This window comes from Myotis daubentonii, chromosome 11 (assembly GCF_963259705.1).
Source record: "Myotis daubentonii chromosome 11, mMyoDau2.1, whole genome shotgun sequence".
Taxonomy (NCBI): Eukaryota; Metazoa; Chordata; class Mammalia; order Chiroptera; family Vespertilionidae; genus Myotis; species Myotis daubentonii.
Window position 1 is genome coordinate 23,674,779 of NC_081850.1, and position 18,583 is coordinate 23,693,361.

General features: G+C 40.4%; 1 protein-coding gene across 17 annotated transcripts in view; it reads left to right on the forward strand.

Moving 5' to 3' along the window:
• The window catches only part of BNC2 (basonuclin zinc finger protein 2), a 439,130-nt gene that overhangs the window by 407,815 nt on the left and 12,732 nt on the right, over positions 1 to 18,583 (forward strand). For 12 of the 17 annotated variants that reach the window (XM_059656596.1, XM_059656595.1, XM_059656611.1 and 9 more), the window contains 2 exons: positions 4,134 to 6,103; positions 6,522 to 6,587. In XM_059656596.1, coding sequence (XP_059512579.1) covers positions 4,134 to 6,103; positions 6,522 to 6,587 — 2,036 coding nt within the window. The remainder of the gene's footprint in view (positions 1 to 4,133; positions 6,104 to 6,521; positions 6,588 to 18,583) is intronic. The other 5 variants (XM_059656599.1, XM_059656613.1, XM_059656597.1 and 2 more) reach the window with 2 other exon arrangements.

Consider the following 18,583-nt stretch of genomic DNA (forward strand, 5'->3'; position numbering starts at 1 on the left):
AAGACAGGTTTATAAGTCTGGATTATTTGGTGTTACTCCTCTTTTAATTAGTAGTATACCCAGTTATTTTAGCAGGAAATCAATATTTATAATAATAATACCTTCCATTTCACTTAGCAGGGTAAATCTTATTATCCCCATTTTGTAAATAACAATTCCCCATGTACAGGGTTAAAGGTCACTCAACTCTGTTTACCAATGGGGAAGCCCAAAGGTATTGACTCACCGACTGCAGACCTGAATGAGAAAGACAAGTGTCCAGTTATACACTCATGTAATTTATTATTCATGGCCAAGAGCAGTGTCCCAGTATGGGGTGGTCAGCAGTCAGGATATTTAGACTGGCTTACCAGACTGAATTTTTGTTTTATTAACATTTATTTATTCGGTGATAATACCTAATTCTTTGTATAGCCCTTATTCACTCTGGTAGAGTTTGACATGGCAAGAAGGCCTAGGTTTTACATCTGTACTTCTTAAACTATCTGTGCGGAAGGGACAGTTTCTCCCTAATCAGTCTTGAGTTAAATAAAATAGAAATAAGTTATTTAAAAAATCATGGCTTTAGATGTTGCAGCAGTATCAAATTGTCCTAAAGGATTCCAAATGGTTAATCTCAATTATTTGCAGGCTGCTTTACAAAACGGGGTGCGGGGGGCTTCAGACCGGCACGGGTCCTTGCTGAATAGCATATGACCACTCATGGAAATTCTGGCCTTAACCTGAGAAGTCTTAAGCCACTGTTGGAGCACCATGGCACCAGACCATGCTTATTTCTGTCACAAACAGAAAAAAGAACCGGGGCTTCCTTCTTTTCCCTTTGATGATTTCTATCTCCCGTCAACCAATTTATCCAAGGATACACTAAAACTGGTAGCCACTCCTAGCATAGCTCTTGCAGACCCATCATGCTGCTAAGAAACTCAGCTTGGCTTCTTGCTGCAGTTCCACCTCTCAGGAACATGATAGCATTAGCGAATCTTGGTCAACTATGAACGATAGCTTCTTTGGAAAGAACTTCAGTGGCCTGTCATCTAGCCTGGACTTAGGCAGTGCCCTCTCAGGGGGACTCCCGTTTGAGTGTTTAATGTAGATGTTTGTCCTGTTCCCAAGCACATTTGTTTACAATGATGTCGTGTGGACCTTTGTGTCAGTATAGATTGTTTGCTTCTCTTACCTCTGTAAAGGAAGCGTCTCTTTTATCACTCAGGCTACCAATAAAGTTCTGCATCTTGCTTTACCTGGACCTCTGCCACCAGAAGTAAGTAGTTTAGCAGAGACAGCGACTCTGGACTAGAAGAGACACTGAAAGGCAGCAGTTTCAGCAATAGCAGCAGGCATCCTGACAGGCCAGGAGAACAGAGAGATCATATGGGATTGCTGTGCATGCTGGGTGAGGGGAGACAGGAGGGGGACAACAGGAGATGCCTCAGGTGGGTTTGATCAGTTGCTATGGTTTCTAAGGCCAGTGTTAATACCAGCGGCTGGCAGCTGTATAAGTACATTATCGGCATGCAGATTTGAGTGCAGGCTTCCTGGGAAGAACCTGAGGAAGAAATGACTGTACGCTGCTCAGGGTGGGTTTCAGCCTGAGAAACAATCCATCGTGAAAGGTTCTGATAAAAGAACAGTTAAGGGAGTGGATTTGATGGGAAAGGAAAAACGGTGTAGAAGAGGGCATTACTGTGGAGACCAGCGCTGTTCAGGAGAAGCTCTGCACCTTCTCATCACAAGCTCAGTGTGCTCCCCTGGGAAGTGGCGTCACGGAGCAACAGTCACTGTGCTCAGGGAACTAGGAGTCAGAATTTCTGGGTGCAAGTCCTGGACCCCAAGTTAGCATCTTGGCAACCTTAACAAGCCATCTCACCTTTCTTCACCTCTGGTTTCTCATCCGTGAAACATTCACTGAGCTCTGGAAGCTGTTACGAGGTTCAAATGAGATAATCGATACAAAAATCACAATTTAAAATTTCTACAACACAAACCCTCTTCCTTCCTTACCCTTTTCCCCTGCCCCCAAGAAGACCGGTCTAAGGTAGACTAGTTTCTACGAATGACACTTTTAAAAAAAAGTGTAATTCAGGACTCCAGGATCATCCAGATCACCATGTACCCACATTATTATATTTATTATATTGACTGTTCTGAGAAGATAGCTGCATGACAGCATTTGATCTGAAGGCTGGTTTTATCTACAGGATGACAGAGGGACATCTGTGTTTGAAAATTCATAAGAATGGACACCCAGGGGCACATACCTACCCATGCACTTTATGTAAAATAATAGAATGCTAGGAGTCAGCCTTATAAGGAATACCCTATAATTATCAGAGCTTCTTTTTTAAGTAACTTAAATAAATGACAAATTTCTCCTTATAATCAAACTGGTTATCATGGTTCAAACCATATGATTGTGGTCCAGAGAGAATTTTATATTGCAAGGCTGAGTAGAACTGCCTATGAAAGAAAATTTTCTATTGTAAAAGTAGTACAATTCCCTTTATCCTGCTTCCCCTAATCTAACATCTAACATAAGCATAGTAAAATTGTTGAAACGAAGAACTTAGGATTGATACCATACTATTAACTCATCTAGAGACTCTGTTCAAGTTTTCTAGTTCTCCCACTAATGTCCTTTTTCTGGTCTCGGATTTCACATTGTCTTTCTTTGTCTTTAAAAAAGTCTTTCCAAACTTTACACTTGGATGAGTACTAGCCACTGTTGTGTAGAGTGCTCTTTAATTTTGGTTCATCTGGTGTTTTCTCATGATTCAATTGAGGTTACAAATTTTTGACAAGAAAACCACAAAAGCAATGATGTGTCCTTCTCAGTGAATATAGTTGAGGGTACGTGATGGCATGCATCACTGGTAATGTTAGCTTTGATCACTTAGTTAAGGTGGGGTCTGTTAGGTTTCTCCATTATAAACTAGGGATTTTTCTCTTTGCAATTAATAAGTATCTTTTTGTTGTTGCTTTCTTAATTGATGGTTAAGGTTGGAGTAAATGTCATTCAGAAAAGGTTGCAAAGCGCCCCGTCTTGGTGGAAAGAAGCTGTGCCCTAGAAAGTGATGGAGTCATTATTTAAGTGTTTGAGTAGATTTCTCTCAATCCATGCTGAAATGGATTGCCTGACATTACATTGCAGGATTTGTAAGTCCTACCTCCAGGCAAATCTCATAGTTACTAGCAAAAATGAAAGTGTGAAATGCTTTTTAATGTATATTTAACAACACATAGTCTGGTGATTACTGATGTGTATTCTCCGTGGACTCCCTTTGCTATCAGAGGAGGATGTTAAGAGACAACATTTTTACACATTTATTCTATCTAAATCCATCACAGGTTTACTTTCTAAATATCTGTAACTGTCATTTATAACAAGAGCATAAAAATCAAATACTTTAATTCTAACTCAAACTTTGAATCATAGGATTGCAATCAATTTTCTGGACAAGTAGAGTTACTGTTTTTTCTTACTCTACCTTATGAAATTGCCCACTATTAAGTGGCACTAGAATACAGCCATTTAAAAAAATAAAAATAGATATGGCTTAGTAATGGGGGTGTAGGAGGTAATGTCACTTTATTCATCTTTTTTATTTAGAAATTCACATAATAGCTCCTATTTAAAGGAATTTTCATCGTTGAATCCAGTGTCATGTCTGCGTGTGTTGAAGAAATAAAATTCACAAAATGTATTTAATTTCTTCCTACAGTGTCATTATTTAATAAGGATTAAGGTACCATATTTTTTCCTTTTTTACTGGGTTGCACAGCAAGAGTTCATGTGTTGTACTAATGTATGCTAAATATTTGCATAGTGTAGAGACCATTATTGTTAAAATAGCAGTAGTGAAGGTATTTTAGATCACAGAGCCCCAGTGGCCTACATTTTGTTTGTTTTGACATTGTTAAACTCAATCTGTTTCTCTAACTGTGACTCTAATGACTACATTTGCATGGCAGAAAAGTTTGCTTGGTGGGTTGACTTTTATTAACAGTGTCTGCATGTTGTTTTCTGCTCTTGGTGTTCCGTGAGCAGACAGAGCACCTTCAGTTCCATTGAATAGTTATACACAATCAATAAGTTTCTGTGTTTGTCTTTGTTGTTTCTTTGATGTGGCCTCTAGGATGCTGCCGGCAAGGTGCTGGACCGCTGGGCCATCATGTCTCGAGAAGAGGAAATCATCACCCTTCAGCAGTTTCTGCGGTTTGGAGAAACCAAATCCATTGTAGAGCTGATGGCAATTCAGGAGAAAGAAGGGCAGGCTGTGGCCGTTCCGTCTTCAAAGACAGACTCAGACATTAGGACTTTCATTGAGAGCAATAATCGCACCAGGAGTCCCAGCCTCCTTGCTCACCTAGAGAACAGCAACCCTTCCAGCATTCATCACTTCGAAAACATCCCCAACAGCCTTGCATTTCTGCTTCCATTCCAGTACATAAACCCAGTCTCGGCCCCACTGCTAGGATTGCCTCCAAACGGGCTCCTGTTAGAGCAACCAGGACTGAGGCTGCGGGAACCCAGCCTTTCAACTCAGAATGAGTATAATGAGAGCAGCGAGTCTGAAGTATCTCCCACACCTTATAAGAACGATCAGACTCCCAATAGAAACGCCCTGACCAGCATTACTAACGTGGAGCCCAAAACCGAGCCAACCTGCGTGTCCCCCATTCAGAATTCTGCCCCGGTCAGTGACCTGACCAAAACGGAACACCCAAAAAGCTCATTCCGGATCCACCGGATGAGAAGGATGGGGTCAGCCTCTAGGAAAGGAAGAGTGTTCTGTAACGCATGTGGGAAGACATTCTATGATAAAGGTACTCTCAAAATTCACTATAATGCTGTTCACCTGAAGATCAAACATCGATGCACCATTGAAGGCTGCAACATGGTCTTTAGCTCCCTCCGAAGCCGCAATCGTCACAGTGCAAACCCTAACCCTCGCCTCCACATGCCTATGCTAAGGAATAACCGAGACAAAGATTTAATCCGGGCCACATCAGGAGCTGCCACCCCCGTCATAGCGAGTACAAAATCAAATCTCACACTCACCAGCCCCGGCCGGCCCCCGATGGGTTTTACCACTCCCCCACTAGACCCCGTCTTACAGAACCCTCTCCCCAGCCAGCTGGTGTTTTCCGGGCTAAAGACTGTCCAACCAGTTCCTCCATTTTATAGAAGTTTACTCACTCCCGGAGAAATGGTGAGTCCTCCCACCTCCCTCCCGACCAGTCCCCTCATTCCAACCAGTGGTACCATAGAGCAGCACCCCCTGCCACCCTCTGAGCCAGCGGCGCCAGTAGTGATGATGGCCACTCATGAGCCCAGTGCCGACCTGGCCCCCAAGAAGAAGCCCAGGAAGTCCAGCATGCCTGTGAAGATCGAGAAGGAAATCATCGATACCGCCGATGAGTTTGACGATGAAGACGATGACCCCAATGACCCTGGAGCTGTGGTCAATGACGTGAGCCATGACAATCATTGCCACTCCCAAGAGGAGATGAGTCCAGGCATGTCTGTGCAGGACTTTTCTAAGCACAGCAGGTCCCGGTGCATTTCAAGGACTGAAATCAGAAGGGCTGACAGCATGACTTCTGAGGATCAAGAACCTGAGCGGGACTATGAGAACGAGTCCGAGTCTTCAGAGCCCAAACTAGGTGAGGAATCCATGGAAGGGGATGAGCACATGCACAGCGAAGTGAGCGAAAAGGTCCTGATGAGCAGTGAGAGGCCCGACGAGAACCACAGTGAGCCCTCTCACCAGGACATCATCAAGGTGAAGGAAGAATTTGCAGATCCCACTTACGACATGTTTTACATGAGCCAGTACGGACTATACAATGGTGGGGGAGCCAGCATGGCGGCCCTGCACGAAAGTTTTGCCTCCTCTCTGAATTACGGCAGCCCTCAGAAGTTCTCCCCAGAAGGTGACCTGTGTTCCAGCCCAGACCCCAAAATCTGTTACGTGTGCAAGAAGAGTTTCAAAAGCTCCTACAGCGTGAAGCTTCACTACAGGAACGTTCACTTAAAAGAGATGCATGTCTGCACGGTGGCTGGCTGCAACGCTGCCTTCCCCTCTCGCCGGAGCAGAGACAGGTCAGTAAATCTCCATTGGCTGCTCCTGCTGGGGGGAGGGGGCCTGTCATTAAAAAAATCCAACTTAGATGTTTTGATGCACTCTAGAGATTGTCCACAGTGACCACACGATAACCAAGCTGCCATGCTCATGAAGGATTGTTGCAGTTGGTGCTTGTTATGATTAAGCATGCAGAATCATATGCCATCTTACCCAGTAATGCACGCCATTTTTCTCTGTGCTCTGTGTATGCGTGTGTCTATGTTTTTCCATGCATCTAGGTGTGTGAGTCAGTTAACTGTGTACACAGTTCCCTGCCTCCCCATGAACCTTCACTTAGAAGCCTCAGCTTCTGTCATAAATATTTCTGCTTTGCCTTGTGGCTTTTTAAATTAAATCAGTATATTATCTTCATACACACATATTTATCCAATATAGAAACAGAAATTTACGGATGGAAAGAACCGTAGGTCCAGGACATCGAGACAGCCCGCATCTCCGTAGGTATAACCAGAAATGTTATCATTCTTCCATGAGTATGTAGTGTATCCTTGAATTCTTTGAGTCACAAAAATATCAGAAGAAAATGGGACCAAAGTAATTGTTCCTATGGGGAAATGGTGTGGTGATACGGGTTTCTGTATGTTAGCTTCACAGTGTATTTGAGCACATCTCTAAAACACAGTCTATCGTGGGAATTATGCACACAGAAGGGGAGGCATGCATATACTTTTAGGAGCAGTTAGAATATATTATGTCCAGCCTTCAGATGACATCACACCTTAGCTATGTAGCTGCAGCTCTGAAACAGTTGGGCTTAAACAGAAGCAGCTGGTCCTAAACCTACAATGTTCTTTTTCAGCCCTAAAGAAAATGTAATATAAATGGAATGTGTCAAGGTGGTCAGTGGTGGGGAACCGCAGTTACCCTGCCCTCGGGGAGATAAGCTTGTGAGCAGATCATTTACATAATACACCAGCCCAACCAGTGACACACCAGTTAATTCTCCCTATTATATTGGGTGTGTTTCTTTTGGTTTTACATTGTCTTTTAAAAATATTTTTAGAGAAAATTTTATTACGTGCTGAAAGTCAATAATAGATGTGGAAGAAACAAAATTAACTAGGAAGTTTGCAAGTAGCCACCACCCAAATTCTAGTGCTTATCAATTAGGTAGAATTCTTTGACAATGTAACATATAATGGAATTACCACTGAAAAGTAGTGACCTGCTTCTGGAATACTCTGTTTTATCTTCATATTTTAAAGATTAGTCTTTTTAAAAATAAAAGTTAAAATAGTTTTATTGTACTGAAGTACAGCTCAAGGGGTCCAATTCATGAAAAGCAAAATTTCTGAGAAAATGTGGCTTACTTTCTACAACTCAAAACATGCTTTGAAGAGAAATCTATCTTCTTAAAGCTTTCCCCTCCCTAGTCCCGTACCCCCCACTCCTTTTTACCTTGTTCTGTAAAAAATGGTTTATGATCACAAAACTCTTTTCAGTTCCAGGGTATCGTAGACAGTCCCAGAATATGGTAGATAAGATAGCTATAGTACTTTAAATAATAAAATATAATACTGTACCCAACCTCTTCCTCTCCAAGTTTGTGAGTAATGTTCATTCTTTTAAATTTGAAATAGTGCACTAGTGATAATGAGGTTAATGCATTGGATTCTTTTTTTTAACAAAAATAAAAGACTCATGAAAACCTGCATAAAATATTTATGGAAATGGAGTGTTTGAAGACAAGCCAAAATTTAAGCCTATTTGCATGAATTCCTATCACTGTTTCAGTTTGCTTGCTGAAAATATTGCAAGTCATAACACTGGAATAAAATGACTCCGGGTCCAAAAGGATACAACACCCAAAGCTTGGTGCTTTCCTTTATGTCAATGTGTTTTTTATGTCCTAATGTATAAGGAGGTACTGCTGAAAAGGTGGTTTGTCTGAGGAAAAAGCATTTATTGATAGGGGAATGTTTCAGTCTTCATTTTTATTCTAAGGATTGGGAGCTTGCCAAGTGACCAGGCTTATGGAAACACTAGAGGCCGGGTGCATGAAATTCATGCACTCATGGAGGTGCCCCTCAGCCTGTCCTGCACCCCCTAGCAGTCCAGGAGCCGTGGGGGATGTCTTACTGCCAGCTTAGGCCCGCTCTCTGGGGAGCAGGCCTAAGCCGGCAGTCGGACATCCTTAGTGCTGCCACAGAGGCGGGAGAGTCTCCAGCCACCACCACTGCGCTCGCCAACTGTGAGCCTGGCTTCTGGCTGAGCGGCACTCCCCCTGTGGGAGCACACTGACCACCAGGGGGCAGCTCCTGCGTTGAGTGTTTGCCCACTGGTGGTCAGTGCACATCATAGCGACCGGTTGTTCTGCCATCCAGTCAATTTGCATATTAGCCTTTGATTATATAGGATAGGCCAGTGTCTAGGATAACTAGTATATTCTAGGTGGGAAAACAGTACTGATATTCTCCAGGTGTGTTTAGTCATATAGGGAAGCCTCACAGGACAGGGGGTACATTTTATTTGGCTGAAATATCCCATCACACCTAATCTTTTAAATTCTGGATATTGTCACACATGATCAGTGAAGAAAATTGAAAAAAATACTGTACAAAGAAGGTAATTTGATTGTCACTTGAAAATTTGCTTTTCAAGAATACTCAAATATTGTAATCCCTCACTAAAAGCTTAAAAAAAATTGTGATACTTTAATTTTGACTTTTTTTGGCTAAGAAGAAATGTGTTCATCCCTGTTGAGTCTATGACTTGAAATAATATACAACGCAAGTATATTTAGTACCAAATATCCGGAAATAGTGAGGCCTTTTGGATACCAGCCTTCTCCTGCATCTCAGCAGATTGCACTCGAACATAATTGTATCCCTGTTTCATTCAGCCTTTTATTACCATTTTGTCAGCTAATATTGACCTGTAATTTAATCTTATTCACAAATCCTCTTGAATCACATCTCTGATCTACCCGCTTAGACTAACCTTCCCCTTCTCTTCACCTTTCCTGTGTTAGTCACGAGAACCCCAGGAACTTTGGGCCCCTGCTTTTCCCTCTGCAATGAAGCCAAGACAAGTTTTCTTTTCTTTTCTTTGAGCCAAGACCTTCCCAAACAGAAACCATCCTTTGCCTTTAATCCTGCTGTCCTCGGGCCCATTTCTTTCCTCTCCCCAGAGTCTCGATTCATCCACCCTTGACTGCACAATGTCTTCCTTGTGCAAATAAAGCATTAGAGGGGATTTGGACTGGGGGCTGAGGTACGCAAGGCTACAGGGTTTCTAGGATGCCTGTGATAAAACTAACAGAATAACCCCTTCCCTTCTGTTCATGAAAGCAGCCTTCTTGTCTTTGGGCTTAGAACACCTTAACAGAGCAGCATACACACCCTCTTGGGCTTCTTCCAAGAAGGTTATACACGAGGGAGGTGTATTTTTGTCTCTAGATAGGCATGTTAGTAAGATGAAAGAAAAAAGATGTTAAATACTGTGTTTTAGATTTGGCAGCTAGTTAGCAGAGATTTCCAGATTGTTGCTTATGTTCTTTCTAGATTTTATAAGATCAAGTTGAAGGCTTTTTGATAAGCAAGAATGTTCTTTGTCTAAAGGCAGCAAAAAGAGAGAAGGAGAGAGAGTGGTGCACACACAAGGTTAGCGATGGCTGAGGACTCTAAGCCTCCTTCTTGACACTGTTGTGAATGAGTGTGAGTTTGCAAAATTCAAAAGCAGAGAGGACCACCATTCCACACTAACGACAAAGAGCAAGCTAGTAAACACAAAAGCCAATTCATTGTGTGGGTAGGTGGCTATTAGAATAACGTAAATTATTTTCTCTCTAAAGAACTATGATACCATAAGATGATAATATTATGTAGTGTTAGTCCTGAAAGTCTCTAAACTCCTTTCTTTCCTTCCTTCTTGTTTATCCCATGATTTTTCTGCTACTAAGAAGCTGTTCTGTCAGGGAACAGGAGGTTGGCCCTCAGTTTTGAAGAATACAGATGAAATACTCCCTGAGAAGAAGTAAAAATAACTAACTGGCCTAGAACCTACAGTCCCCATAAGAGGAATTTTCTAGAAGACACTGTCATAGAATTAGCTGGGCCTAGTTTGCCTTTGGTCGCATTCTCATCCTCTGTCTTGAATTTTGATCCCTGGGAGGGCTGAGTGGCCATGAATCACCTATATTTAAGGGAAGCCCATTTACTAATGCCAGTTGATTTTTATTCAGAAAATACACAAATACCCTCTGTCCTCTTCTTCCCCATTTGTTAATATGTTAAAATCTGTTTACATCTGCTTTAGTGATTGGCAATTTTAAAACTCCCTCATCTGAAAGGAAGACTTTCTATACAGAAACTAGGTGATTTGCATAGAAAGAAGTATATGTCTCTTTGTTTTTCATCGTAACAGGACTTTCACCACCTTTGTACATCTCTTTCTCTGAGAATAGTGGCCAATAATTGCCAAAGTTTGTCTTAAGTTTTATCAGAAAGGTAAAGTATATATGTTTGATTTTCAAGGTGTAGGAAAGATGATTTTGCTCCATGAATAAATTTAAAAACAAAATAATATTTGCTTTGGGTGATTTATAAATAAATATGAGGCAACCATTGGTACCAAGTGCAAACCTTCTCTTTGATTGCTAGTTAAATCCGTCCAGATTTAAACATGTAAACTTCTTGATTTATATGGAGTAGGACATCTGTATTTGGTTTATTAAAACCTGCTGATGTCTCCAGAACTAAATTTGTTCATATACAGGCCTCTGGGTAGCTGTAGCTAAAAAGCAGAGATGTATAGTTTTTGCTTGTCTTATTACCTGACTTCCAGCCCTGTACAGGTGTGCAGGAATAAATTAACATGAGCTACCTCTGATGAGCCACTGCATAGATTAACAACAGAGGTGAAGATGCGAAAACATGCTACCTGCCTCCTGTTATCACCTTCTCAGCAGCAACATCCATTTTTCTCCCATCATTCTCTATGCTTGGAAACTTACAGAGAACTTTTCTAGGGAAAGATTTTCAATAAATACTCTTGATTCCACTAGGCAATACCTCCCAGAAATGAGCCACTTAGCACCAATTCAAGATAACTATTAGTATATTTGCCCTAATATAATTAGCTGTCGAATACAGCATGTTAATCCTCTCCAGATGCAAGAAGAGAACATTTTAAGGTATCAGCCATTTATCTCGTGTCCTATACATTTGCCAATCAAACTGCAATTCTCCTTTTCCACAATTCTTTCATGAAGGGAAGTGGTGCAGTTCCTCTGACTTCTAAATGTTAAGGAAGCGATTTTTTTCCCCTGTTACTCTATTTGGTTTCACAGTAGAGCCAACAGATCAATAGGTCTTTTGTACTTATTTCCATTACCTTCCATCAAAGGCAAACAAACAAAATAAATCCCCCTCTGAGTAATTGCTGGTTGTGCCCTCCTCAAGCGAAACTTGGGTAGTAAGATAAACTCCGGTGTCATTCCTGTCTCTGGGGTTCCTTTTATACGCTGGGAGAAGAGCAGAGAGCAAAGCAGTCTCTTGGTGTCACGGGGAGAGACTCTGTCAGGCCTAGAGTGAGCCTCCTACCTTCCTAATGACCTCCTGCTGGCCCCGCTGGATGGAAGACAAGCTCATTTAAGCCTCTGCTGACCTTTCCCTCCTCCAGTCCCAGGACTACACCAGTCACTTCCACCCAACTGCTGCCCGCCAAACAGACAGCAAAGCCTAGTGGCAGGCGACTGCTTCCTTTTCATGGCAACAAAGAGATTTTTACAGATTTCTATCGATGGGGGTTATACTAAATCTCTTGTGGCTGGCTACATAACTTCCATTGCACAAACTTAATGCTTCTTTAGGCCCCTTATTCTTACCTCCCCTCTAAAGGAACAAGCTACTGCTCTTGGGAGCATTATCTTGGACATTCAGGCAAAAGAGCCTTTAGGGCAGAATGCACATGCAGGATGCACAGGCGGTATTTTTCACGCCGAGGCCATTGTGAAAGGGTCGTCTCCCTGATTTCTACCTCTCTTGGGTCCACCACCGTCTCTCTGAACCTCGGGTAGTCTTTATTGATGTGAATCTTTCTCACAAATAATTATTCATTTGAGATACTCATTTTTGCGGATAATCTTTTTTAAAAATACGTAGGCCATCTCCCCCGCAGGAAGCAGGCTGTAAGACTGCACACATGTATTAACATTCACTTGTATCAACCCTGGTAAAAATGGTCCTCTCGTAGGTGAAAGGCTTCTGCCAGCTCTCTCTTGCTGTAAGTGATCAGTTGTTGTGCTAAGAAGAAGGGAGACTTCCTTCTCTGTTGAAATGTCATAGTGAAGGTTGGGCAACAGCATTTCTTCTTTCTTTTTAAAAAAATCCTTCTCAGAAATCATTTCATGTTTTTGCTGTAAGACTCCCACAAGCTTCAAATCAATGAATGTGGCCGAATATGAAAGGAGTCTACCCTTGCAAAAAAATGTCATAGGAAAGGGATTTAGTAACTTTGATTCTTGAGTGACAAGAGGGGTGTGTATGTGTGCACCTGCGTGTGTGAGAGAGAAGCAGGCCAAGGAAAGAGAAAGAAAGAGTACTTTTTACGAAAGGACAATTTTTCTTCAGTTATTTAACATAAAGCTACTCTTTTAAAAAATACCTACATTTTATGTCCTAATGCAAGCTGCTTGAATTAAAACAGGAGTTGTAAATTCCTGGTAAAAAGCTGTTATGCCTGAAGTGTTAGTGATCGTAACTCTAGTACTTTATGGAGTTTATTACTTCTTTTATTAACTAGGAGGAAAAATGTTACCCACTTCTACTTTAATTCTTTTTCTTGCTTGCTCTAATTATTTTGACTTTACCTTAGGAAAAAAAAGCCAAGTGTTGCTAACGGAACATATGTAAGTGATGCCTCAATTTTTCTATTGCATAGATCAATCTGAATTATTACCAGCTATTCAAAAATTATGCTAGCATTCTAATCTGAATACATCCACAAAATGTATATGTGTGTTTACACAGGAACACCCTCATAAATAAGGATATCAAAAGACAAATCATCCTTAATTGCTGGAATAGACATTTTTATCTTGGAAGGTAACATAGGAGGTTATGTTATCACATTGATGGGAAATAACAAGATTTTGTCCGTAAAAGAAGACGGATTTGAGCAGTGAGTACAACAGATCTCCAGAAGAAAGCCTCTTCGGTCTGATGGCCAGCTGAGGGGAGCGCTCGAACTCGGCTGCCTTCTTAGTCTGCTCTGTCACTGCGGGGGCACTGGTGGGTCAGTCCGCTCACTAGTAATTGTGTTTTACAGACTTCTAAAGCAATTGGCTCAGTCAGTCCCAATTCAATAAAAGTGGAGAGCAAGAGAGAGAGCACTTTTGTTCTATTTTTTACTTGAAATTATTTCATTCAGCAGTCTGTCTTTTTTATTACCAGGACTTGACATTAGCACTCCAAGCTATATTAGCATCCATTTCAGCAGTTCAGTAATGGTATTAAAAAAACACTTAACTTCAACGGTGAATGGTTGTATGACAGTACCATAAAAAATCCACATTAAAAAAAAAACTCATGTATTTGTCCCAGCAAATTATTGTTCACTTGTTTAACCACTTCAAAACTATGTTCTCGTGATGGGCATTCACGAGGACTTCTTGTTCGCAGAAGCAGCCAGTGGAGGTGCTCTGTGGGTTAGAGAATTGGGGGGAAGGGGAAAGGGAAGTCCAACGGGACGAGGGTAGGTAAAGATGCTGTTTACCCTGCAGTTAGATTACCTCCCATTCATCAGCAGAGATGGAACTGGCAACCTCAGCGCACCCAAGGTGAAATTCTTGGATCCTCATGCATGGCTGGGATTTGATTTTGAACCCAACCCTCTCCAAACTTGGGAGCAAAGCCTAACTACTTTGGCACTGCAGTGAGCTCATAAATGACTACATTAGGTTCTAAATTTTGATTAAACATTCAGTAATTAATCAATGGTAGACACGAAGCAGTTGGCAAGGTCCAGAGCTGCAAAATGTTTAAGACATAAAACATTACGAAGTAATTAGAATATGCTCCTTCAAGAGAAGGATTGCCTTCAATAAAGAGGTAAATGATAGCATCCTGTTTATTGTGTAGGCAGCCAGAGCAATATGATAAACTGCTGGAGATACACATATCAGTAATCATCCGCATTATTAGTGCCATTAATCATAATTCCAAAAATATGACAGCAGCAGCCAACTTTTTGACCAATTTTGCTTCTGCCTGTCGGCCATTATGACTTAGCTAATAGGCTGCACAGCTCCTGTGCGTGGCAGTTTGCATTGAGAATGGAAGGTTAATTATATTTGAGCTGCTGATTTCTTCTCTCCTTGGAAAAGGCTTAGCACTTTGACAATCCCTAGAGCTCTCTGTTGTTAAACCAGTAAAAGTACTTTATTGAAATTTTCTTTGTTGGTCAGGAATGAGGAGATGTTTCAAATGAGATAGAAGCGCCAAACTGGGATAGCCGCTAATGTTTCTTACTCCAGAGTGATCCTTGGGCAGCAACATGAACCCAGTGGTTTCTTTAGATCACTTTGTGCTCTCATTTCTCTTCTGCAGACAGGTAAACATTTCAGCACTATACATAGTGATACACTAGGGAATCCCACAAGATTAGCGGTAGTCTCAATTATATATATAGGACTAAGAAGGTGAGGGGGGTGGTTAAGAATATTGGAAGAAATAAGCACCTCTTTCATACAAAATTCTGCTTATTCCGCTATACTTAAGGGAATGAAAAGTAAAAAGATTTTTACAAAAGTCAACTGAATGTTTCTAAAAATCGAAGTGTTTAGCAGCATAGGTGCATTGCTGGTTGGAAGTTTTCATGTTTCTGCTGGCAATTTTAACATCATTTAACCAAAGACATAAATTAGATTTCGTGCATTGTTTTTGTTCATGTACCTTACATAGTTTCATTTTCAACATAGAATGAATTCAAGAAGAGGCCATAGCTAAATAGTAATATCATCTACAAAATTCTGTCCCCTTTCTTGGGGAACTCATACATTCCTACTGTTATTTTCTTTTGTTTGAAAGATCATAATTTAATCATGTTAATGATGTAAAACATTTTTAATATTTTTAGCAAGTATTTCCAATTTCTTTCCAATCTCAGAAAGAAATTGATGTTCCATGTTGTACACATTAGAAAAGAAAGCTAAAGTTTTAAAGTGGCAGAAATTTTTGAAAATCAAGAGAAAAAATGCATTTCTATTTTGGGAATATGTCTTCTAGACTATGTGTCAGATTGTAAATCAAAGAATGGAAGACTTGAGAGTTAGTTCAGGGTAAACATAAAATTCAAAAATTCACCTAAAATTTATCTAAACCCTTAAAAAGATGCCAGCATTCTTGGCTTGGCTTTTTCTTTCCAACAATAGTAGTAAACTGAGCACCATATGAACTGCCTGGTTGAGAAATGCTATGAAAACATCTTCCTATTCACATGTAACAGTGTCTCAAGTTACAGTGCAACAGGTACCTATCGAATAATCAGGGCCCTTGAGAAGCCTTGATGTGTCAGATACAACTCAAAAGTAAAATGGCTAGGGAACAGGGGCGGTTGGATATTAATACTACCCTTAGCCTGAGCATCCCGCATACACATTTCCTTCTCTCTATCTGCTTTCCCAAAAGCCATCACCACATCAACATTTTTTATGCATTCCACAGCAATGACAAATTGTTTTCTAACTGTAGCGCCAGATTTAGTATGCAAAAGACACGTTTGCCTCTGCCAACAAACCAATAATTCTCACTAACATCTTCAGAGTTACAACATTTATAAAGTTGCAAAGTGGAGTAAACAAACCATCTGTTTGGCTTTTCCGTGTGTGTCACGCTTTCTTATTAGCATATTACGATTCATTTAGTAAACAAATTTGGTGATTTCATTCATGTCAAAGTTAGGTCGGAAGCTTGAAGATGATTAACATTCCTGGGACGGGCACATTAATACATTGCTTCCTCGGCAAAGTTAAATGGCTTCTCAGGAGAATCGCCCCTTGTTGACAAGATGAGACTGCCAATTTTGTTTGCCTGCCACATTAGGGGCCGTGAGGGGATGGCAGGTCTGAGAGAGGGGAGTCATGTAGGCAGCATAATTCACTGCGAATTGAGAAAAGAAGTCTAATTCTGATAAATGGTCGACCCCAATACATCCTACCTGTTATTACAACAGACGTGCCGTATCTGTGCAGTAAATTAGCTAAACCCCTAAAGAGTTTGGTGGGAGCTTATCTTCAAGTGAATAATTTGAATGTAGTGGGAACTGTCTGCGTGACCAGTGTGGATGATTTGTTTTATATTGAAAGGGATTGAAGTGACTGCATTTCATACTTTTAATTTGCAAGAATTTGCTTAGCTTTTTTACATCTTGCATTTAATATGTACTTCTTTACTTTATGTATTTTTTTAAAATGTTGAATTTTTTTTCTGATCTAGGAATGGTTTTCAGATCTTCTGGAGAGAATTTTTAAATAATAACCTATAAAACAGAGACTAGTTTTTTTGCAGAAATGCATACTGTCAAAAATGTCATTTAATTCACAAGACTAAGTATCCTACAATTAATAAATGGTAATATAAAAATTTTGAGCAGTTAAGGACAACAGGTAGTGTTATAGCAAGCCAGATAAGAAGAGAATTAAGTGGGGCAAAATTAATTTTTCTTCTGTCAATTTGGATAGCAGATTTACATTTCTGTCCAGGAATATTGTTTATTCAATATCCCACAGTACACTCAAACCTGGCATCTAGATTTTTCCAGATTGGATGTAAATGTATCTCTCTATCCCCATATATGTACATATATGTACATACTAGTATACACACACACACACACACACCATATATATATATATATATATATATATATATATATATATATATATATATATATAGTCTACTTTCAGTCAGAGTACTTCCACTTAGCATTTCAAAAAACAAGTTTGGTGTTATGATCTCTCCTATATAATATAGAACTCGTTACTTTTTGCTTTTAAGGGAGATCTTAGTTTTCAAGAGGTTTTAGTAAACTCACAGTATGGAAGGGTTAGGAAAGAGTGCAGCGGGTCTGAGGGAACATTGTAATTCCAAGCATAGCCCAAAGTATAGGACTGTTGACGCCCTAATTACATAGCAGTTCCTTGTACCACAATAGTGGATTATTAATGGGGTCAGAATTACCCTCTGCTGTATTACCATTGTATTTGCTTAAATATTCCTCTGTTACATGATTCCAATCTTGGGATCATTGTTTTCTACAGTGCATTTTTGGGAAAGCTTCTTAAGACTCATGCATAATATTGATTGAAAGCAAATAAATGTATTTTTCAGCATCTCCCATGTGCAAAGCAGTCTACTGCAAGAGACTGGAGGTCGAATCAGATTTAGTTTGTGTTATTCTTGAAAGTGAACATCTTGGAGCTAAGTTTTGGACTAGTCTTTTAATAAGCACTACTGTGTTCATGAAGACCAGATCCCTAATAATACCAGAACCTTATCATTTCTGCTGGTGAATTCATCTTCGCTCTCTACCCCAGTCATTTTTTTTTCTGTGAGAGGAATTTGCCTCTTCATATCTCTATTGCTGACCTAATCAAAGCAAGTAGAAACAGCTTTTATACAGTTATAATCTCGTAAAATATAAGTTCTAATACATTCTGGAATTTTGTTAATGATTATTTTTCCCCCTTTTCTGGAGACAAACATTCAAAACAGTCTGTTTTCTAGATAAACCATCTCTCTTTCTAGAGAACTCAAAATTGGTTCCTTCGTGGATTCCTTCCTCCACTTATACAACTGCATATGGCTTCCTCTTCCACTACAAGGGGGTCCTCCTATTTCCAGAACTCTGAGGTTTTCCTCCCATTTGGGGATCCTCTGTGTATAGCATGAGTTCATTCTGTGCCTTTTTCATCTTCCCTTTCTGTTTACCTCTTCACTTCTCTGATCCAAAGAAACTTGAAAGTTGCTGTTGGCCCCAGGTCTTTGTGCCTCTTCACGAAAACAGTATTTTGTGACAGTTAATGGTTTGGATTGGCTGATGCCAGAGTCTGACAGTAGGTCTTTGTTAAAAGCAAGTGCTGCCATTTGTCCATTCTCTAGAGGTTGAACCTAACGTCTGAAGCGACAGGATCCGTACTCGAAGGAGTTCAGTCTTTCTCCTTCTCTTGCTTTTCCTCTTACTACCCCCGCGATACTGTGTGAGTTTGTTAGAAAATCTCAAAAGCTCACTATCATGAGAGTCAACTAGCAGGCTTGCCACAGCTCATCCTTCCTGTCCCCACTTCAAGTGTTTTGCATATGGCATTTAGGAGGATTATTAAACAAAAATGGAATAAATTAAAAAATGAACATAAAGAATCAATTCCCTTGAACTGTGGTTGCATAATGGAAATCGACTACCATGAATGAACCCATGTACTGAAGTTACGAACAGCA